Source organism: Nicotiana tomentosiformis, chromosome 3 (genome assembly GCF_000390325.3).
Source record: "Nicotiana tomentosiformis chromosome 3, ASM39032v3, whole genome shotgun sequence".
NCBI classification, from domain to species: Eukaryota; Viridiplantae; Streptophyta; class Magnoliopsida; order Solanales; family Solanaceae; genus Nicotiana; species Nicotiana tomentosiformis.
Genome location: NC_090814.1, coordinates 82668220 through 82691538, shown reverse-complemented (window position 1 = coordinate 82691538; position 23319 = coordinate 82668220). Strand labels below are relative to the sequence as shown.

Sequence of the window (23319 nt, the reverse complement as noted above, 5' to 3'; positions counted from 1 at the left end):
ATTAACTTTCTTAAGCATGTTGAATTGAAATTGATTGTCTAAAAAATCATTTTACGTGTCCGTCGCTATAAGATAAGTCCAAACTTAATTTATCCATCGGCTCGCCTTGTTTATTCTTTCTTTCTTTTGCAAATATCTTAAGCAGATTTATTTTTATTTGTTCGTTCAAGTCCATTAAACCACTTTGCCTGAGCCATCTTTCTGCGGCAGGCTTCTTCCCGTCTCTTTCTCCGACGACATCGAACTGTATGTTTCTCTCTCCTTTCCTCTTCCTCCAGAATCTCTCGTATGCATTCTTTCGTAGGAAAAAGAAAACCTAATCCAGAAGTGTAAATTTGGTTGCAATTTGTTGTATCTGTTCTACTTCATGAAGAAAATCCTTGTCTGCGATCTTTTTTTTTTCATTTATGAGTTAATCTGCGTTTTTACCAAAAATTATGATGTTTATTTTGCCTTCTAGGATTAATGATCATTTTTTTCTGAAATATTTTCGGAAAAAAGGCTAAGAGAAAATATGTCAAGATAATTTCCTGTTCTTAGGTTAGACTCATATATCTTAAATCATTTACTGAAAGTGTCCTAATTAATCAAACAAGTGAATGATTAATTTGTGTTTATGATTATCTCATATCTTAGCATGTTTGTATATAATATAATGGTGCTTGGCATCCCTACACCTTCCAAATGAAAAATACATAGTAAAAACTACTATCTGTTATCTATGAAACAACTAGCAATTTGTGCCACGGGGCTTTAGTCTATTAGTAAGAGCACAACACGTGCTGTGTGGGTTTGGCGCATGTTACATGTTTGAACCCTGCTATAGAAAAGCTTGGTATTTACTTGGAGAAGGATAGAGGGGCGGGCTCATTATCCATCGAATTTCGATCTGGGCGCACTGGTCCTCGGACATTTTTCGGTTATAAAAAATCTGGAGCAATTTTTCGAGGGGGAGGGGGAGGGGGAGTCAAAATGGATAGTAAATGTTGGTAAAAAAGTAGAACATTCTCAAAGGTCATTTTTGAACCAATATGAGTACCTTTTTTTTTAATTCAAATGCTTGACGAATGCTTTTCTCTTTTGTTGGTTCAGGGTAATCAATTTGACTGCAACTCCTTGAAGGATTGGGTCACCTTGGGAAAATGAAGTAATGTCTTTTCTTGTTATGTAAATTCTTTTTCTGATACATCTTGCATTCACTTAAAATTTCAATTCTGGTGCTAATGAATGTCATGTAGACGAGATGGAGAAAAGAAATACTGTACAGATATTACTTTCCTATAAGTAGCCTGCAGTAGACTGAATGTGCTCTTTAGCCCCAAAGCCTATGTGTTCATGCTTGTTCCTGTATCTTCCCTAGCGTGTTTAATACATTGAGAGAATTATTGCAAGCACATTTATTTTTGGGGTATGGGGTGACACTAAATGTTGCGTTTGCATCATGATTTTAGTAGTTGTTTGACCTGTTCTTTTTGAAAAAACTGAGCTTATTTGTTTGCTTGCATTAGTATTGTTAGTAACGGAAATTTAATTGCTTTGAACATTTTGTCGTGGTGTAGAAGGGGAGCACATGTAAAGTGGGATGAGGCAAATTTGGGAGAAATTGAGGCAAATAAACCAGTGAGGCAGAAAATAACTGAACCAAAGACACCATATCACCGCATGATCGATGTTGATGGTATGTTCGTGAAATGAATTCTTCTTTTCCTTCGTGCCCGTTTATCTCACTTGTCAATTTTCTGTGTCATGCAAGTTTCATAGATAGATCAAATAATGTGGTGGCGTGTTGTCTTCCTGCTTTTCACATGCCAATCAGTCTTTTTGAAAAACTTTTGATGCTTGATAGGTTTATAGATAGATGAAAAACGATTAGTAAGAATTAGTAATGCTGAATAGGGTGTATTTTTTAGTAATATAGAGTGTAATGTTGAATAGTAATGTAGAATGTAGGGTGAATTAGTAATGCTGAATAGGGGTCGTTTGGTAGATTGTATAAGAATAATGCCGAATAAGGTGTATTAGTAATGTTGGTATTAGTTATGCTTGCATTAGTTATGCTTACATATTTCTTATCCATTGTTTGGTTTGATGTATTAAAGCATTGCACAATTTCTAAAAGAATTGCTTGTTTACAAAAATACCCTCATGACCAGTCCATCACTTTATCTTTTTAAAAGAAACATATGTTGATGAATGTTTTTATATGAAAAAGGTTTTAAAAGATATTTGATTTGTCTACCTATATTGTAGTATAGAACTTAATATTTATTTATAAAAAAAGAAAATAGGCTAAGTATTTATTTATTTACTAGGGATATAATTTTATTTCTCACTTTCTTGGATTATTTCAAACTTGCATTAATATAATAGCATATTTTAATCAAGCATAAATTTTGTTTGACAATTTTGCCTTTAACTAAGTTAATGCATGCATTAAAACCCATTGCATTGTTAATACCATGCTTTCTTATGCATTAGTTATGCACAGGATACTACCAAATAGGGTGTATAACTAATGCATATGTTCAAAAAGTGTACCAAACAAAATATTACTAATACACAAAGCTAATGCATGTATTATTTTACCTAATGCATCCTACCAAACGACCCCTTAGTGTATTGACCTGGTTTTATGCAATTGGTAGTCTTCTTTTTCTATCTTTTCCCAGATGATTTATGCACTCACTGATCTTCTTTTTCCCCCTTTTGATTACCAAACGACCCCTTAGTGTATTGACCTGGTTTTATGCAATTGGTAGTCTTCTTTTTCTATCTTTTCCCAGATGATTTATGCACTCACTGATCTTCTTTTTCCCCCTTTTGATTAGCTTCCATGAGAGTGATGGTTTGGGAGGAAATATTTTAAGATTTGAACTTATTTGGATCATTTGGCAGTAGTTTATACTGTGGTGCTTATACTCTTTGAGTGAATTTTATTCATGCTACTGATGCATCTTGTATCTCTGTTGTTTAATTTGCTTTTTGTGGATATTTAGGTCAGTTTGATTGTATATTTTTTACAAATTCCAAATCCCAAAGTTGATGTGTAGTCTTCTCAGTATCCCTACACCATTGAAGTTTCTCATGTGGTGCTAAACCTCCTATAATGTGTTGGTGGTCGAATATTAGAGCTAATACCATTATGTTTTGGTACTTGGAGCTTCAGGATCTGCTTCTAATAATGGCGTGATGTTTGTTACATCATTATGTATGGGAAAACCGGGATTTCCAAAAAGTACAAAAATTTCATTAAAATTTGATCATAAGAGATTTCCACCACTTCATCGAACACATACATATTCTGGTATTTTTTCCTTTATTAGAGCCTAATCCTCGTTAGTTTGCTACAGTTTCTTACCTGCCATTAAGAGAATTAATTGACACTATTAGGGACATTTCGTAATTTTATTTTCTCTTTGATTCTTTCCAATCCATTCTTTTGCATTTGCAAGGGTCTCATATGCAATGGCTAGGTAAAACATGATGTAGTTACTCTATGTAATTGAGTTTACTGTGCTGATAGTTTTTTTTGCTTTTTTATACAAGCAAGATTAATTGGTCTATTTATTTGAAAAGAATATGAAATTAAGAGCCCGTTTGGACATAAGAAATTTTTTCCTTTTTTCCAAAAAAAAATTATTATTTTTCGAAATCAACGTTTGTTCATAAAATTTCTAATTTTCACTTGAAGATGCATTTTGGAAATTTTCGAAAATTTGAAAAACTCCAAAAAGCTGTTTTTCAAAATTTTCACTCAAATCACTCACAAAACTTCAAAAACAACCCAAAATTATATTCATGTCCAAAAACAAATCTAAATTTCAAATACCATTTTCACTTGAAATTTTTATTTCCCCCTATTTTGGAATTTTACAATTCTTATGTCCAAACGCCCACTAAATTTCTTATGCAAAAACGTGGGTAAATGAATCTGTTTGTATATATCCAGCCCAACTTGTTTGGTATTGAGGCTTAATTACATAGTATGTAACTATGTATGCAATTTGAAAGCTTTAGGATTTTTGGTCTTGCTGTGCACGGTTGTATTTGGAATGAGACTTTCGTCCTACTCATAAGATGTTAGATTTGGTCTCGCCATGTTCATGGTGTAAGGTTTCAGGATTCCAGGATATGGGCCTAGTGGGAGTAAATTCCGACATGTATGTTCCTTGGGGAAGATTTAGGCAGCCCTTTGCTCACCCTGCCCAAACTATTAAAAAATCAATATTTTAACCTACAAACTTATAAAAAGCATTAAAATCCTGCAAAAAATAAGCGTTCTCCTTCCCAATTTCTAACAGATTTTACATTAGTATGTATTCTGTGTGAGGGGTGACAAAATGGTTAAAAGAACACACTTAACCACCCATATTATCCACTAAAAAATGGGTTGGATAATGAACTTTTTAATAACGGGTCAAATATGGATAAGAACCATATTATCCATTTAGAAAATGGATAACTAATGAGTTTAACTTTTATATTTGTAAAGTTTTCAAATTGAGGGTTCCTCAAGTTCGGAAGACTAGGAATTTTCCCAAAAGTGTTCATATTCAAGAAGTCATGGATAATATGGTTCCCATATTATCCGTCGGTTAACCCGTTTTTTATTCGTATTAAATATGTGTTGGGTCGGATAATTTGTCCGTTTTTTCATTACCCATTTCGACCCGAACCATATCCAACCCGACCCGCCCGTTTGCCACTCCTATGTATGGCTAGTCTCCTCCTTACAAGTCTTGTGTCCACTGCATGAACTCAGGTAGAATATTTGACGAGTATGGATTCAATGCAGCTATGTTGTTTTTTATCTTGAAGGATCCTTCATGCTTGCAAGAAAGCATGAAGATTCCATGTAATGTGGCTAATAGATGATCTTATCAAACAAAAAAATGTGGCTAATAGATGATGTACTTTAGTGCTCCTGCTTTTTGGTGAACAATCATTTTTCATCTGTATTTGGAGAGAAATATTTATGTCTCAATAAACTGATAGCTAATATTGCTTAAATCTCCATATCATAAAAATATTGCTTAAATCTTTTTACTTCATCAAAAAAAAAAAATGCTTAAATCTGTGCAAGTTTATTTGTCGTCCTCACTTTTGCTGACTTTGTTGATGTTGTAGGATCTTTATCTCCTATACGGGGTAGTTTTGAGGAAGGCAATGGTGATGCAGTACATGCAGAAGCTATACGCAGTGCATTGAATGAGGTGGCTTCTTCCAGTAAGAATAAATCCCAACGGTCTGGCTGGACATCATCTGAGGATGAAGCTGATGTCATGGACCAAGATGATGCAGGTTTAATTTGATCTGTCTGTGTACAAACCCATTTTCTTCTCTTTTTTCCTTTCCTTTTGATTTGATGAGTGGGGGTTGGATTGGATGAGAGGCAGGGAGAGGTGGTCATTGACTTCTGAGTTTTACCCTTATCCATACATTAATTGATCAACTGAGGCCTTTTAAACGATCGATTCCTCCACACACACACGCAACCTCCCGGCCCACCCCGGTTTATTTCCTTTCTTTTCTCAGGTGTATTGTGTACTGGTAGTTTTGTTGCAATTGGTTCATGATTTATATTGAATGCAAACCCTATTTATAATTTTTCTGTGATGTAACAGATTCTGGATCAGAAAAGGGAAAGAGCTTCAAGGAGCACAGGCGAGCACACTATGACGAGTATAGGAGAGTCAAAGAACTCCGTCGAAAGGGCTCCTTTCTTGAAGAAGCCTCAAACAGTGAGGATGAGGATCTTGAGAAAAGGGATGGGAGGTCTGATTCATCATCATCATTGACTACTGCTGTTAAGGACATAGAGATTGAGGAAGGCAACATGGACACTTCTAAATAGTATTCTTTCCCAGCCCATCGAGCTTAGATCATCCACAAGTACATTGTTGATTTGATCTTACTTCCATGTTCCTTCTGTTTATATTTGCTCAACTTCTGTTTGTAAATGTATAAAGGTCTTAACCTTTACGATGATAAAGTTCTGACATATCGAATGGAACATCTTCAGTTAGATTTCTGTTTCTGCCATCACTTTTTGGCTTTAGATAATATTCTGAAATCCAAATTTTCGTACACTGCATTTTGCAGTTTATCGTATTGAGTTTGTAACTTTTAGTTAGGTTTACTTTAGTTTTCTGTGATAATGTCCTAAAATGTGGACTGTTTTCGGTGTTATTGTATTTCCAGTATTTTAAAATACCTCCGGGTTGTTACTACTTTTGTACACATCTTCAGAAAGACATAGTAACTTTGCCCAAATTGCCTGCTATCTTTTTCTTGAAGGTTTAACTTAATTAACACTTACCCAATTAGAGTAGTAAAGTTAATGTAAAAAGAGGGTAATAACCGTTGTTTTTTTTACAATGTAAAATGTTTCGGAACAAATTCGCCAGATTGATAAATAATGTAGTATTGATTGGATATATTAGTGGATTTTCACTCGCATATTAAAGAATTTTGCAATAATATTAGCTACTATAGTAATATTTCAACTCTACCTTTAATACTCCGAACACCTAAATAAAACGATTCGAATAAGAATAAAGTCTCACATGGAAAGTAAAATAAAATAAAATAGTAATATCTATTTATAATGTTGAATACTCTTAATAGTGTGAGACATTCTGAAAAAACTGTTTGGTCTAAAACAGATAATATTACACCATGCTACAAGTATCTTTGAATAATTTTAGCCCGATATCACAACCAATGGTTTTGGGGACGCCAATTTGCGCCCTTTACTAGTAGCTTTTCAAACAATATTACATCTTTGTTAAATGTATCTTGGGCCGTTTTAGCCGACACTTTATATGGTCTCAACTTAGTAGTGTGTTATATCTATCCATGTAGTAGTAAAAAAAATCTTTGCTATGGATATAAATAGGCGTAGCCACAACTTGGGAGCCAAATGGACAATGCGTTAGAGTTGGATTTTTCCTCTGTTGAATAAGTGACTAGATAGTAGAAATTGCCGAGCGAGTTTGGTGTCAAATGGCAGAATCAAACCCAAGAGAGTCAACTCTACTAGCTTCCAAAATATGCAATCAGATAAGCTCTGTCTTCTCCAACACCAGCACAAGAACCCCTGCCTTGGAAGTTGTGGTACAAGAAATCGCAGCCGCTGCGACCCGCAACGGCAAGGTGTTCGTGTACGGCGTGGGCCGTGAAGGGTTAATGCTGAAGGCCCTATCAATGAGGCTTTTCCATCTGGGTTTATCAGCCCACTGCGTCTTCGACATGAACACTCCTCCAATTGGGCCGCCGGACCTCCTAATTGCCTCCGCCGGCCCAGGAGGTTTCTCCACCGTGGATGCAATCTGTGGTGTGGCGAAATCCAACGGTGCTCGTGTGCTGTTGCTGACAGCTCAGACCGAATCCGGATCTTCTGTGAAGTACGCGAGTGTGGTTGCTCATATTCCGGCTCAGACAATGGCTGATGATAATGTGGAGCAGGAAAAGTCGCTGCTTCCGATGGGGAGTTTATACGAAGGAGCCATGTTTGTGCTGTTTGAGATGGTGGTTTATAAGTTGGGTGAAGTTTTGAAGCAGAGTCCTGAAGCTGTGCGAGCACGCCATACCAATCTGGAGTAAGCATAAACGTTGAGGTTAAAATATTTGGTTTTTAAACTAAGATGGGATCATCTGTACGGTGTACCCAGTGGCTGAGCTAGGTTGAAGAAAGGGGAATTCAATTCGTTTAGTTATATATCAGAGAAAATTCTAATGAAGTAGCAAAGGATGTTCAAACATTGCTACTTTTGAATTCTCTTGCATAAATTCCTGCTCTGTCGTTCCTTGATTATGATGTCTTTGTGTTTGTGAGTCTACTAGTTTTAAGCTTAATCTGGTTTCCTATTTGTGCCCAACACAACACAAAGGAGGACAAGATAAGGAGTAAACTTCCCTCATTTATCTTATTCCAGTATTTTATACTAGTACCTTATCATATTCTTTTATTGAGGTTTTGACGTTTTGTTCAAATAGGCCCTAAGAAAGAAAAATGGAAAGGGGAATTTTCATACTTACTCATGGATTAAAAAAATATTTCATAATTTACAACTTTTAACTAAATAACATATTCTACCACAAAACATAGCTCAAATACCTTAGATTTCCTACAAACTAGGAAACTGATTCTAAATATTCCATAATAGTGCAGTCTCCAACTAAACCAAACACCCAAAAATAAGAGACTATCCTTATTTAGGGTAATATAAAAAAAAAATAATATAAAATACAATCCATTATGTCCTAAACAATCTCCTTCTCCTTTGGCCTTTCCAAGCTATAATATCCTGCACGTTTTTTTTCCCCCTAGAAGCGTAAATTTCATTCATTTTATACAAAAATGTGGTAATGATGGCATATGGGCTTTGGCCAAACTTTACTTTTCAATTAATTTTTTTTTTTGGATTTTATTTCTTTATATATATATATATACACGCACTCAAACACAATATTTATATACCCTTTTACATTTGGAATAATGTTCTTTATATTATGTATGCATAGTATAGTTAATATATGTCATCAATATATGTTTTACATAATCTATTTACATACATAGTATACATAATATATATCATTTATATTAACATTAATATATCACATTTATTATTTATATTCGTACATTATACCAAATATATATTATTAGTATATCTATAATATATATTAAATATATTATATGCATGTATCTAATAATAATATTGACAAGAGTGGGTTGCTCTAGTGGTGAGCACCCTCCACTTCTAACCAAGAGGTTGTGAGTTCGAATCACGCCAAGAGCAAGGTGGGGAGTTCTTGGAGGGAGGGAGCCGAGGGTCTATCGGAAACAACCTCTCTACCCCAGGGTAGGGGTAAGGTCTGCGTACACACTATCCTCCCCAGACTCCACTAGTAGGATTATACTGGGTTGTTGTTGTTGTTGTTGCATGTATCTAATGTACTATACATAAATACGGTGATGAATTGGGATAAGAGGGAGTAGTTGAGTGTGGAAGAGGAAATTTGTTTTCATTGAATATATTTCATTACCTTGAGAATTGAGATAAACAGTCTGACAAGCAAGTTTATAAATTTGTTCGTAACCAAAATCTCTTCACATTTTCAGATATAAGGGACACGATATATATGTTGGCACTCTTCACTGCCGGTTGGAAGACTACTAATGTGGATCCTTTAGTTATACAAAGGTCCTAGATTAGATTTGTGTCTTTTTTTTTGGTCAAGATGATACTAAATTATAATACTAAGTTAAGATTGTTCTTAGATTGGGCTGTTGAGTAGTTAAGCCCATCGTACCAAACAGTGAGTAGTCCAATGCTACATGTACAATATTACAATTTTTAACGTTTCTTTCAAAAATAGTTCCTAGGGTGTCTGCCCATAGTACTTCATTGACAAACATCGGAGGAACTATCAAAAAGTTGATTCATGTTCTCAACTGCTTCCTTGCCTCTGTTACCAACTTGTCTGCCACTCTATTTGCCTCTCTGAATGTGTGGTTTACTGGTAGATGACCCAGCGTTGCTAGGAGAGATCTGCATTCACAAATCAGAAAATCATATATCAGATGACCATTGTTTATGCATTGTATTACCTCTGTCGAGTCCACAGTGGCATCTAAGGGCGCTAGATTGTTTGATATTGCCACTTTTAGGCCCTGCGAAAAAGCTGTTAGCTCATAATGGAGAGTATTTGTGCACTTGATTTTTCCCATGTACCATGTTACCCAATCCCCATTGTTATTTCTAATTACCCCGGTTATTCCCCATCTTTTTTCTTTTTGATTGTAAGCACCATCACTGTTTAGCTTGTAACAACCCCGTCCTGGGGGCTTCCATTTAATAGAGATAATAGTATCGTGTCTGGACTCTTTTCTTCCTATTGCTATGTGCATGAATCCTGCAGCCTTGTTAATGGCCACTCAAAAGGAAACAAGATCCTTCCTATGGTTGAAGTTGTTGATGTTCTTGGTTATCCAAATTTGCCAAAGGCAGAAAGGGATTAAGTGTCCCCATTTGAGAATGTCATTGAAGGGTTGGTGCTTAACCTTGTTAAGAGTGTGCACCAGTTTGCTTGGCTAATTACAAGGTTTGGGATGCTGAGGTTGGAATGGCTTTGCTCAGCTAACTTCTGCCAGCATTGGTTAGCATTGTCACATTTGAAGAGTATGTGTTCAATGGTTTCTTCCTCCTTGTTACAGAAGAAGCACATGGGGTTTAGATTCATACCCCCTGAGTGGAGGTATTTAGTTGTAGGGAGCCTAGCATGGGTTACTAACCAAAGAAAGTATTGTATCTTGTTGGGCAATTTTTGGCCCCATACCCAGTTTAAGTCTTTCCCAAAGTTGTGGTCCTGATGATGGTTCAGACTTCTTATGAGGGTATAGACAGTTTTGGTTGAGAAGAAGCCACTATCAGTTTGGTTCCAAACCATCCTATCCAGATTCCCAGAGTTGGGATTAACAAAAATAAAATTGATAGTAAAAACTACCACTTCAGGGAGGTCAAAGGAGATATTACTAATGTTTAAGTGACTCTCATTGTAGCATGTGTCTACATTCAAACTCTCCTCCCCCCTGTTGAGTGGACCACTGATAATGCTCCTAAGGGACTCCATACCAAGGATACATCTGTCACCATAAAGGTTAATTTTATTCCCCTTATGTACTACCCACCTAGTAGCCTTACTACAGATATACCAGCCATTTTTGACATTTTGCCAAGTCCTAGAGGCAATGTGCCTAGAAGGGTTTCTGCTAGTATAAATGCTTGTGGAAAAGCACCCTGGCCCACATAGCATTTGTATTGTTGTACATCCTCCAGGCCATGCCAGTGTGGGTGGCAATGTTTCTGTTTTCAGTTGTCTGCGCTCCCAAATCACCCTCTTCCTTAGGCTTTGTCACAGTTTTCCACCCAACTAGGTGCATTTTTCTTTTAGCTGCAGTGGTACCCCAGATGAAATTTCTCTGAATTCTGTCAATTTGGTTGCACACCTGAGCTGGGAGCTTAATGTATTACATGACATGGCCAGGGATGTACCCAAGAGAGGATTTATCTAGTATAGTTCTCCCAGCCATATTCAGAAAATAGGTTTTTCAGCCTACAAGCTTAGTCTGCATGCTATCAATGATAAAATAACTAATAGTCTATATTGGTGGATCTTTTGTGGAAGATGGGAAAGCCCACATACTTACCAAAAGAGAGACTGGGTTTAATGATCAATATCCTGGCTAGTCTATCGACTTTCTCTTGGTAGCAATTTGTGAAGAAGATAACTTATACTTGATGCTATTTACTTTTGGCCATACGTACAACTAAACTCCTGAAGAGTTTCAATAATGGTATTACAGTTATTGGTGTTTGCTCTAGCAAAGAGAGTAAGGTCATCTGCTAAGAAGAGATGGGAGAATTTTGGCCCTGTTTGACTGATTTTTATAGGGAAACATTTTCCATTCTGCACTTTTGCATCAATATTTCTTGATAGTCTCTCCATACACATTATGAAGATGTAGGGAGACATAGGGTCTCCCTGTCTAATGCCCCTACTAGGCTTAAAATACTTAGTCCTACTCCCATTGACAAGCATAGAGATATAACTGGTAAAAATATAGGACATAATCAGCTTGGTGGTCCTGCTAGGGAAACCAAAGGAAAACAGTGTGTCTCTGATAAAGGACCATTCTAACCTATCAAAGGCCTTCTCCAGGTTAATTTTTAGGATCATGTTGGCATTTCTGCCTTTCATTTTCTTAAAGTGACTAATGTATTCTTGCACAATAATGGCATTATCACAGGCCTTCCTATTAGACAGGAAGGCGGCTTGGCTAGGGCCTATGATAGAGGGCAGTATAGGCTTAATTCTATTAACAATGATTTTAGTGATAAGTTTGTACATTGTATTACATAAGCCAATAGGTCTGAAGTTCTTCAACACAGTTGTATTTGCAAATTTAGGGATTAGGCACAGATGAGTGGTGTTAACCTCAGGGCTCATTTCAAGGGTGTGGAAGACCTGCTTACAAAAGCTGGTTACCTTACCCTCAAGAACATTCCAGTACTTTTTGTAGAACCTTGGGTGTAGGCCATCATGCCTAGGGGCTTTGGAAAGTTTGAATGAGAATAAAGAAATCTTTATCTCACTATTTCTCAGGGGAGCACTAAGAATGTTCTGATCCCTATGTGAAAGGGTATGAGAGTCATAAGGGGTGGTATCTCCATCCTTGGTGGAGGATTGATAGTCAGTGGTGAATAGGAATAAGTAGAACTGGAATATGGCATTTTCAATACCCTTATGATCTATCAAATCCCCTGCCTCACTTTGGAGGGCCAAAATCCTATTTATTCTTCTCCTGATAAGAGTGGAGGTGTTGAAGAATTTTGTATTGGCATCTCCCTCCATAAGCTAATTTATCCTAGATTTAGTTTTCCATAATTCCTCTTCACTTCTCAGAATGGCTGAATAGCCTTCTTGGAGTTGACTCTCTAGATTCTCGAGGTAGGGTTTGAAGGGGTAGGCACTGGATTTTTGGATACCTCCTACCTTAGCTAGTAAATGTTTCTATTTATGGAAGGTATTATCAAATACTGTCTTGTTCCAAGTAGTAACTTGGTCTTGAAATTTGGTAGTTCCCTCAAGCAGGTTATAGTTACCCTCATAGGTCTGCTGCACCATATTGGTGAGGGAGGGGTGGTTGCACCACATGGGCTCAAATCTAAATGGTTTAGAGAGACTGATGGGCATGGACCAAAGATTAATAAGCACAAGGCAGTGATCAGAGTGAGTTCTAGGAAGGTGGATAATTGTATTATAAGGGAATTCTAGGATCCAATCCTTATTAGCAAAATACCTGTCTAGTCTTTCCAAGATTAACTGATTCCTATTCTTATATCTCATGTTAGTCCAGGTAAATTTGCTACCTTTGAAACCAAGGTCAACCAGCTTACACTGATTAATGCATTGCCAGAAGAGATTAGCCCTATGGGCAGAGATAAAATTCCTCCCATACTTGTCTCTAGCTCTCAGGACTTCATTGATGTCCCCTACTAGCCAGTTCCCCTGATAGTTATCAGGGATAGTTCTGAGCTGCTGCTAGAGGTTTCTCCTAAGTACATAAGTATTACTAGCATAAACAACAGTGAAAAGTAAAGAATTAGAAGAGGGATTACCTTGACCATGACAGTAATTCCCTTAGATGTGGTGGAGACTTCATCAATTTTGAGTAGATCATCCTTTCACATGATGACTATGCCCCAAAATAGGCTAATAGTTGGGCTTTGGATTACCCAGAGAATCCCAATTCCTGAATCAGATGCTTATGCTCCATTATCCTTGTTTTTAGGAGAAGTAGCATAGTAGGCTTGTGCATTTTGACCATCTCAGCACAGTGCCACCTAAACTCACTACTGTTGGCACCCCTAGCATTCCAAATGATAAAATTCATTAACAGCTTGGGGTGTGGCGGGGACTTCTTTTTCATGCATTTGGCCTTCTCTTTCACAGGATTGGCCTTCAGGCTCACTTGTACAGGGCTGGCCTATTTGTCTTACTGAATCAGAACTGGATTAGTCTTACAGCTGAGTCTTCTGAGTTAGGATTTGAGGCTAACCTTAGGCTTACTCCGCATAGTTTCATGCTTCTTGGCCATAGTGCGATAAGCATTTCTCCCCCAGGCCCTCTGAACTCTATTAACTCCTCTTGTTGTAGAAGCATTGCCTTTGTTTTTGGCACTCCCGTCTTTGCAATCAGGGCCTCCAGCTCTGAGTTAGAGGCTTGAAGGTGCTCGTGGACCTTTTCTGATGCTGTTATCTGAGTTTCCCTTGATGGTGGGGTCGTGGTCCATGCTATTGTCCATTGGGAGAATGGGGGGCTTACAATCTCCTCCACTGGTGTCACTAGGGGGAAGAAGGGCAGGGAGTGGCTGATTTGATCCATCAGTGCACTCAGCTGGTTTGGTGTCATTATTTGTTGGCTGAGTGGTACCTGGACTTGTACCAAGGTTGCCAGCCACAATTAATGCCCATAGTTCAAAATTGCATGATTGAGGCATACAGTGACTACCTTGGCTAAGTAATGATGATTCTGGATTACCATAGTGATTAGCAAAGATCCTATTGAGGGGGTCAATAGAAAGGCTACTCCCTGCAATGCCATTTCCATCCAGGAGGTGGTCTGGTGGTAGTAGGGATGTTGTCACCATTAGAGGCATTGGTTCCTCCTCTACGTTCTGGGTCTGGGGGGGGGGGGGGGGAGAGTTTGCATGTTGTTCTGTTTGTTTTCTATCGGAGTAGAGGGAAGTAGAAGAGTATTGGATTGTAGAAGGCATCACTTTAGTAGTTTTTAAGGCTTCATTTGCCTTAGTTAGGTTTTGTGCACAAGATTTCCCCATTATTACAAATCTTTCAGAGGCGCTGAGTACTGTGAATTCAATTGAAGGGTCAATGAGGTGGGAGGGGAGAGGAGAGGAGAGGTAGAGCTCTGAGTGGGTAGCTCTCTCAGAGAAAGGAGCTATCTTTCCCTTTCATCAAATCTGAGGCTGGGGCTTGTAGATTTGACCCAAGTCATGGACCCCATGATATTACCCTTAGAGAAATTGGTTGGTATCATTTTTGGGTTAGAGGCGGTTATATCAAACTTACCTCTATTAGTTGTTACCGCTTTTCCTTGGAACACATGGTCTTTCAGAGAGGAGCGTGTTTGATTTTAGCATGTGGCCTTCATGTGCCCATTCTTAGTGTTGGGTTTCGGCACATGCCCATGTTTTGGGATAAATGATTTAACCTCAAAAGGGTTTAATACTCGGTCAATATTTGTTTGACTATCCCATTCCAGACCCAAGTCCATTGGCCTATCTGGGAACAAGGTCTTGGCCCCATTGTCTTTTCGTTGGGCTTGGGCTTTTTGGCCCGTTAGGGTTTTAGCCCTGGTCATCCTTTCCCCCAAGTTACCCAAGGACGGTAAACTTACCTGTCGCCGGTGATACAGGGCTATTCTCCCGTCCATCTGCTTTCTCAACCATGCGTTCTTCTTTTGGTGGATGGTATGCTCTTGCTTTCCTTCTGGTCCGTCTTGGGAACTCCACTGTAATCCAATCGCTGCCTCTCTATGGTTGTGGTTCCACCGTGGATGATTTTGGCTTCTCCGTTGGTTCCAGAGTTCGTTTAGCTGTGCATTTTCCCGTTGTGTGGCCTATCCTCCCATACCCCTTACACAAGATTCCCTCCCCCCGTATTCGATTTGTTGTTTGTGCTCTCCAATTACGACGGAAGATCCAAGTGGGACGCCTATGAGAACTTGGATGCAAATTCTTGCATATCTGCCTGTGAGAGTGGCAGATGTGCAAGTATCGATCTTCAATAATTTTTCCACTCTTTCTAGAATCTCCTTATCGTAGAACTCGCTGGGTAATGGGAAGTTTACATAAATACATGTAGAATCATAAAATATTTCATAATGTACAACTATAAAGTAATTAACATATTCTACAACTTAAACACGGTGAAAGGATAAAAAAATAGCTCTTAAATACAATAGCTTCCTATAAATGAGTAAACTGAATATCAAACATATTTAATAAAATCAAATGTTCCCTGAAAATACTCCATCGCAATTCCTATAAATAAAGAAACTAAATAGGAAAAATTCTCCATTGCCTTTTTATTTGTTTTCTCCTTCTCCACTACATTCTCAACAAACAATCCATTCTTTATCAAATTCTCCTTCTCTAGTAGTAGGAGAAATAATCTTTAAATAAAAATTACTCAAAAACAAAAACGAAACAAAATACATCATAATCAATATATAGCATGTAAACTTTAATACTAAAATAATTCAATGCGAACTAACCTGCAATTATATAACAAAGATATGATGTATTGTATATTATATATACTAAGTGTCATATAAGTTTATATTATATAATGTATTGTATACTATATTTATTAGTAGTATACATCCGATAAACTAAAGTGGTATTATACAATAAAAGATATGTTGTATATTATATACTTATACCAATGTCATATAAGTTTATATTATATCATATATTGTATACGATATTTATTAGTAGTATACATCAGATTCTTTTTTCTCAATATATACATCAAATTTGTTTTGCTCAATATATACATCAGATGAACTAAAGTGATAGTACTATACAATGAAGGTATGCTGTATTGTATACTTATATACATTTTCATATAAGTTTATACTATAAAATATATTATATACTATATTTATTATTATTATTATTATTATTATTATTATTATTATTATTATTATTATTATTATACATAAGATATATTTTTTAATAATGGGGAAGAGGTTTGAGACATTGGGATATACTCGAATCCTTTAATGGAAAAACTGAAAAAAATTTAATATGGATAGATACGTTTTAGGTGAGAGAGAATCTCAAGAGAGATACATAAGAATATGTTTTAGGCATGAAAATCTCGAAGAAAATATACAGTAATACATATATATGTATATATTATACTGTGTATAATATATTTGTTAATAATATTTTTTTTTCAGTTCAATGTTTGTATACATAATTAAAATAGATATACTAACATATATATAGTAAATATAATATACAATAATACATTGTATAAAAAGTTGGGGGAAGTAAATACATTTTGCTGATGGAGTGATAAAGAAGAAGCAAACTTGGGGAAACAAATATAATGTATATATTATTAAATGTATATAATAATATATGATTAAAATATACAATAACACAATATATAGTATATATAATATAAAATAATACATTGTCAAAAAATAGTGCCCTAATTACGAATAATGTCATTCCTTCATCACTTCCTCCATTACGAATATCAAACAGTGCCCCTGTGAAAAACATTCAATGTGGAGACTTTGGCCAAAGAATCAGTGTCTCCTTTAAACATCCCTTTCTTTGTTGCTTCAGCCCCAGCAAGCCAAACTCGGGCTCGGCATGTTACTCGTCCCGCTATACCTGAGTGTGACGAATTCGACACATCCACCATTAGAGGCGGACCTAGGATTTGAGCAGGACAGGGACACCATTATCTTAAACATGTCAATTACTAGTGATAAAGTTCGGCGCAACTCTATGAAAGCATATATGATAACTTATCAGCAAAATACAAACTTTAATATTATCGAATATCATCAATGTGATACTAATATAACAAAAGCACATCATTTATTCATACTTGAACTCGACGCGCTTTCATATTTTGAAAACGGTCAATAATAGCATCGTTACTTACATTTGTAAATACTTCCTTCTCAAAGTAACAAACTAAATAATCATTTAAAAATGTATCACTAATACTACTACGTAATTCATCTTTGATGTACTTCGTGGATGAAAATGCTCTTTCCACCGTTGCCGTCGTGACAGGTAAAATTAGAGTTAACTTTACAAGTAAATAAACAAGTGAATAACTCTCTGCAAGATTTGCATCAACCAAGGCTTTTGCCAACCATCTAGAGTTTGAATCTTTAAACCAATCCGGACTAAATTGACGCATTTTCTTTCCGAATAAAGTTTTAGGGAATTTGTAATCAACCGGTTGGCAAGGCCCTTGTTTAATGTAGTATTTTCTCACTTCATCTCCTATTCTAAGGCTATATTTATCAATGGATATTTTCTCTCCGGGGTCAGAATTTAGTGATTCCACATCAAATTCATCGACTAGACGGGGAGAATTCTCTCTAAAACTAGAACTTGGTTGAGAAGAATTAAACCTCGTCAAAAATACGTCCATCTCAAGTTACAAGAATAAGAACTTCCTACAAAACAATGATTCGATTCAATTTAAGTGTCCATCAAGAATAAAAGCAAACTTTTAATAGTGGAATCACACCCCTTCTATCAAGAACAATACTAAGAGAATATAACAGGGGAATCACTCAATCACACCCCTTCTATCAAGAAAAAAGAAAGCACAACATTTAAAATAGAGAAATTACACTCTTTAAAATAGGAACACTTACCAATTTGTAAATTTTTTTATCCTTGTAGCGAAGAGGCTTTTAGTTCAGCAAAACATAATATAATTGATCTTGTCTTGTAATATGCAAACGGCAAACCCTGCAAAAATATTAAAGTTATACTGCGACATTTTGTGAATAAAATTTTTTTCATATTCAAGTTATAATAAAGGCTTACTGCGTAGTATAGCTACTATGAGAACAAGTATTAATTAAATTAAACAAGTTCGAAATTTCACTCTAGTCTATAAAAAATAATGCCCTAATTCAAAGTTTTTGTTTGAAAAGAAACACTTCACTGAAAGAATATTTCAAAATAACATTAGCACACAATATCCAAATGCCTACAAAATTAATTTGGCATTTACTTTTTGGCTCTAAGACTCTTTGTAGAAAGCAAATTTTTGATACCAAATTATTTTGCTAAGTTAATATTTTTTTTTTTTTAAAAAAACTTACTCAATAAAATCAAGATTTTACTCAAATAAACTCACTATTTCAGTTGAAGAAGAGCCTCAAACCCAGTAATCATCGCCGATTCAGACTGCCGGTCACCGGATTCGAGCTCGAGCAGAAGCTAAATAGGGTTAATTGAAAAAAAGATTTTGTTTTTTAGCAGAAGGGTGTAGCGGTTTGTTTGGAGAAGAGATGTGGGTTTTGTTCTTTAGTTTGAAAAAGTATAAAAGATAAGACTTTAGGTTATAGGGTTAATTGAAAAAAAGATTTTGTTTTTATCAAAAGGGTGGAGCGGTCTGTTGGGAGAAGAGAGGTGAGTTTTGTTCTTTAGTTTGAAAAAGGATAAAAGTTAAGATTTTAGGGTGACTGTTGTGTATTTGTGTGCAACAGTACAAGTATTAAAGAATTAAAAAAAAAATTAAAAAACAGAAGAAGTGCAGAAGTTAAGTTTTGAACTTGGAACCTTCAAGTAACTAAAGTGTTTGAGCAGGCTACAAAACCAACACGTCTGACTTGCTTTTGTTTATTGAGGGGGCCTGATAAATTATTTAAGGGGTCCCCAGTGTATATATAAATATATAAAATATATTTACAGTATTTTTTCCGAGGCTAACGGGTTCCGGTGACCCTCTAACCCTAAGGTAGGTCCGCCTCTGTCCACCATTGACTCAGGCTAGTGGATCAACTTTCAAAAGTAAGCTACCAATGTTTCTATGCATTTTGACATACACAAAGTATATGGGATGAAGAAAGAGATATCTTTTAAGTGAGATAGAATCTTTTACTTGAAAAATTGGGGGGAAAATGATAGTGATAGATACGTTAGGTGAGAGAGAATCAGAAAGAGATATCTTTTAAGTGAGAGAGAATCTCAAGGGAGAGATTTTAGGATATGAAAAGTTGTACATAATTTAATAAAAAAGATAAGATTTAAAAATAAATTGTACTAAAAGTAATTTTGTTAAAACAGTTATAGAAAATATAAATAAGTCTTTAAAGGGTTATATTCTATGTAAATTTATCGTAGGTAATTCGGGCAGCCTGATCCATATGGCTGTGGATTGGATCTTAGATTTTTTCGAAACAAAATTTTGTTCCCAATTTCGGACTGAGAGGAAATGGCCCATAACTAACCATGGGCCTCTGTGCAGGGCTTTTTCCATGTTGGTTTTTTCTTGAAACTTCAGAATAAAAAAGCCCAACCCAAGTCGATAAAAGTTAGGTGCTCATTGGGGCACCATAGTTGTTGTAGCTTTGGTTTGAGTAGGTGATAGGGAATCTTCTTCCAAAATACCTTAATGATTGCTGAGAATTTTCAAAGGTAGTAGATTCTTAATTTTTGGTCATGGGTTAGGAGGATTTTCTCCGCAATTTTTTTCTTCCAATGGAGCTTTCAGAGCTGCCTCCACTTTGCGGTAACTTGTGTGGTTGACGCTTGACTTTGTCAAGTGGTTGTCTTCCAGGATTTCTTTGAAGGAGTTCTTCATAAAAGAAGCATTGATATCCATTGGTGCTACCGTGTAATTCGGTGGGTCGGGCAGTTTTCGTAGTGGTGAGTGAATAGGGGGTGGGGCCATGTTAGGGAGAGAGACTCTGACTTCTCTCTTCAGATTTGTGTCTTTCTTTCGCCGTCTACTTGAGAAACTGATAAGTAGGGATTTTAGCCTATTAATTGCTCTCTTTTACTTTTGTTTTGGGCAAAAAATACGTGAAGGTATTTTCAGAAACTAACTTAATATGCTTGCTTGGAGGGATTGTTCAAAATGAGCCAAAAGGAGCCATAATCAACTCATAAATGAGTCAAAACTTAAACAAAAACCAAGACTGGGCCAAGAGTTATAGAACGCAGACCGCGACAAAAAAGTGCGATCGCGAAAGTATCAACACGGACGCGGCCATTATTTCGAGGTCCGTGATTGAAGAATTAGAGAGATGATTTTTTGGGCACAAACATAAACGCGGACCGCGATAAGAAGATGCGGCCCCGAAAGTACCAGCACGACCGCGATGGGAATTCCGCGGAGCGCGGTTGCTAAGGTTCAGAGAGTGCATAATTCAAGCAAAAATGAGAAGGGCGGTCCCCGCGTCAAAGTTACGCAGCCGTGGAAGTCTCTCGTGCGGACGCGGTGGAAATTACGCGGTCCGCGAAACAAGATTCAACCCAGGTCCAGATGTGAAGAAACGCAGACCGCTATCAGAATTACGCGGCTGCAAAAGCAACTGTGCGGCCACGGTCAGAATTATGCAGCCGCAAAACTTCTGCGGGGGTATTTTTGTCCGAAAATTTCAGCTTAGTATAAATAGATCTTTTTGTCAATTTTAGGCTAGGTTATGTTTTTGCTGAGTACATGAGATGGCTAGGTTATCCTTTTTGGGCAATTTTGTACAAGATTTACCTTATAATATTAGATTTTCATATTTTAATTTAGTATTATGGATTATATCTTCTCTTTATCTTTGATTTATGCTATTATTATGAGTAGCTAGAACCATAGTCAGGGTTGTGACCCAACCCTAGTATGAATATTTAATGGGTCTTGAATTTTAGGGCTTGATTGTTTATGGGTTAGTGATATTTATCCTAGTTCATGCTAGAATTGTAGAATTAGTGGTTGCAAACACTGATTCATGCCTTTGTGACTTAGGCTCTTCTTGAGAAAGAGGGACTAAGTCTAGGAAAACTAGGCTAACAAGGAATTAGGGTGAACTCAAAAAATTGATAGCTCCAATAAAGGGTTAAACCTAGAGATAGTAATACCCGACTTGAGCTAATATCAATTGTATTGCATGAATACCCATTTGGTCTTGAGAAAGCCAAATTGGGTAAAATCACTCAAACTACCGAGAGGTATAGAGTGAGTACTTGGGTGTGATAGCTATATTACGACCCCAATTAAATTAAACTCGCCCTAGATTCTTGATACCCGTTAGATATCCACCTAGGCAGAAGTCACTACCCTAGTCCTTTTAAACACTTGAAAGCTATCATAAAAAATATTGTACTTAGCTTTAATCTTAGCATACAATAGAAATAGAAATAGAAGTAGAATCAACACCATCATATTTGGAAGTGCAACTAGGAACAACACACACATCTAGATTTAGATAAATACCTAATTCCAAATTAATTAACTTCCTGTGGAAATCGATCCCGACCTTGTTGGGTAAAACTGCATCGACCATCCTCGCTACTCAATAGTGGTGTAGGTTTGGCACCGATCAATTTTTAGCGCCGTTGCCGGGGAGTTAGATTGTTTTAGCTATTTATGTAACTATTTGTGTGTTTTTTTCCTTTCCTTCCGTTTTCTAATTTTTGTGTGTCAATTGCTCTAGGTACCAAATAGCTCATAATGAAGCTCTCGAACATATTCCTCAGGGGGAGGAGGTAGATGAAAATGATGTGGATGAGGTTAACCTAGAACCTCAAGTACAAAGAAGAGGCCGCCCGCCTCAAGACAACGTGCCAAACCCTTCCCCACCTCCTCCAAGGGCAGCACACCGGGTGCTACCCAATGAAGTCTATGCAAGTGCAATTGTCCTAATCTGGATTCGGGCGGGCAATTTTCAAATAACCAATGTCATGCTGACTCTATTGTAGCAAAGGGGTTTCTTCACCGGAGCTCCACATCAGAACACATATAAGCATCTCAAAGATTTTGTAGACACATGATGGGGGAGCAAGCAGACGATTGTATCTGAGGACGCTTTGAGATTAAGGCTTTTCCCATTTTCACTTAGAGGGAAGGCTTTGGATTGGCTTGAGAGGCTTCCCAACCATTCCATCACCACGTGGGATGAGTTGGATGAGAAGTTCATAGAAACGTTTTTCTCTCCGGGTCATATGGCAACATTGAGGGATGAGATCTTAGCCTTTAAACAAGAGCCAAATGAACCCTTACATGAAATCTGGGAGCGGTACCGAACAATGGTAAAAGAATGCCCCAACAATGATATGACTGAAGCAATGATCCAGCAAACATTTTATAGGGGTATCAACATAACCAACCAGTGTGTGGTTAATCAGCTGGCAAGGGGTTTACTTCATGAACATGCTATATTCAGAAGCATGTGAAATTCTAGATGAGATGGCGGACACCTCCTCAGCTTGGCAAAGTCGGGCAAACATTCCTCAGGGTGACCCTAATATCGTCCAACTTCACAAGGAACTTCATGATCACGGACAAGCCATAGCAGAATTGACAACTACTATGAACCAATTAGCAAAGGCTCAGCTTCAGCAGGTTCAGGGTCCAAAGCAAGTAAACGCCATGAAAGGAGTGAATGTAATGGTCAATAATGAAGGCTCAGCTACAATCAAGACGATTCTTATGATGATCAAAGTGAGGAAGTTTTATATGCCAATAATTACCAAGGTCAACGGAGCAATGCTCCAAATCAACAATAGAGATCACAAGGAAACAATCAAAATTGGGGCAACGAAGGCCAAGGGAATTGGAATAGTGGAAACAACAATAATCCGAACAATTGGGGGAACAACAACCAAAATTGGGGTAATTAACAAGGCAATTGGGGAGGAAACAATAATAGCAATTGGAGTGGCAACAATAATAATAAATGTGGAGGCAATGGAAACCAAGGGGGTTGGAGCAACAACAACCAAGGCAATCGGGGGTCGAGCTTTCAAAGGCCCCCGATGTATCAACAACCCAACAACCCGCCTCCATATCCGTCTCAAGGGCAAAGTTCTTCAAATAATGAGATGGGGCGGATAGAAAGTATGTTCAAGCAAATGATGGAATGAAATGCCAATTCTGATGCCCAAATAGCCTCCCACAATACTTCTATCCGCAACTTGGAAGTACAAATGGGTCAAATTTCTCAAGCATTGAATACTCGCCCTAA

The 23319-nt window shown here is 37.0% G+C and overlaps 2 protein-coding genes across 3 annotated transcripts; both read left to right on the top strand.

The window, feature by feature from the left end:
* Positions 1 to 79: 79 nt before the first annotated feature.
* Positions 80 to 6025, top strand: LOC104091918 (protein phosphatase inhibitor 2). Of its 2 annotated transcripts, none has more exons than XM_070197176.1 (5): positions 80 to 246; positions 1093 to 1147; positions 1560 to 1678; positions 5128 to 5301; positions 5625 to 6025. In XM_070197176.1, the coding sequence occupies exons 2-5, from the start codon at positions 1143 to 1145 to the stop codon at positions 5852 to 5854; spliced, it is 528 nt and encodes a 175-aa protein (XP_070053277.1). In that variant the 5' UTR covers positions 80 to 246; positions 1093 to 1142; the 3' UTR covers positions 5855 to 6025. The 2 variants fall into 2 exon arrangements, with proteins under 2 accessions (XP_070053277.1, XP_009595655.1); XM_009597360.4 differs by having other exon boundaries at positions 90 to 246; positions 1093 to 1167.
* Positions 6026 to 6781: 756 nt separating this feature from the next.
* Positions 6782 to 7970, top strand: LOC104091917 (uncharacterized). Its single transcript, XM_070197175.1, has one exon. The coding sequence runs from the start codon at positions 7006 to 7008 to the stop codon at positions 7603 to 7605; it is 600 nt and encodes a 199-aa protein (XP_070053276.1). The 5' UTR covers positions 6782 to 7005; the 3' UTR covers positions 7606 to 7970.
* Positions 7971 to 23319: the final 15349 nt, after the last annotated feature.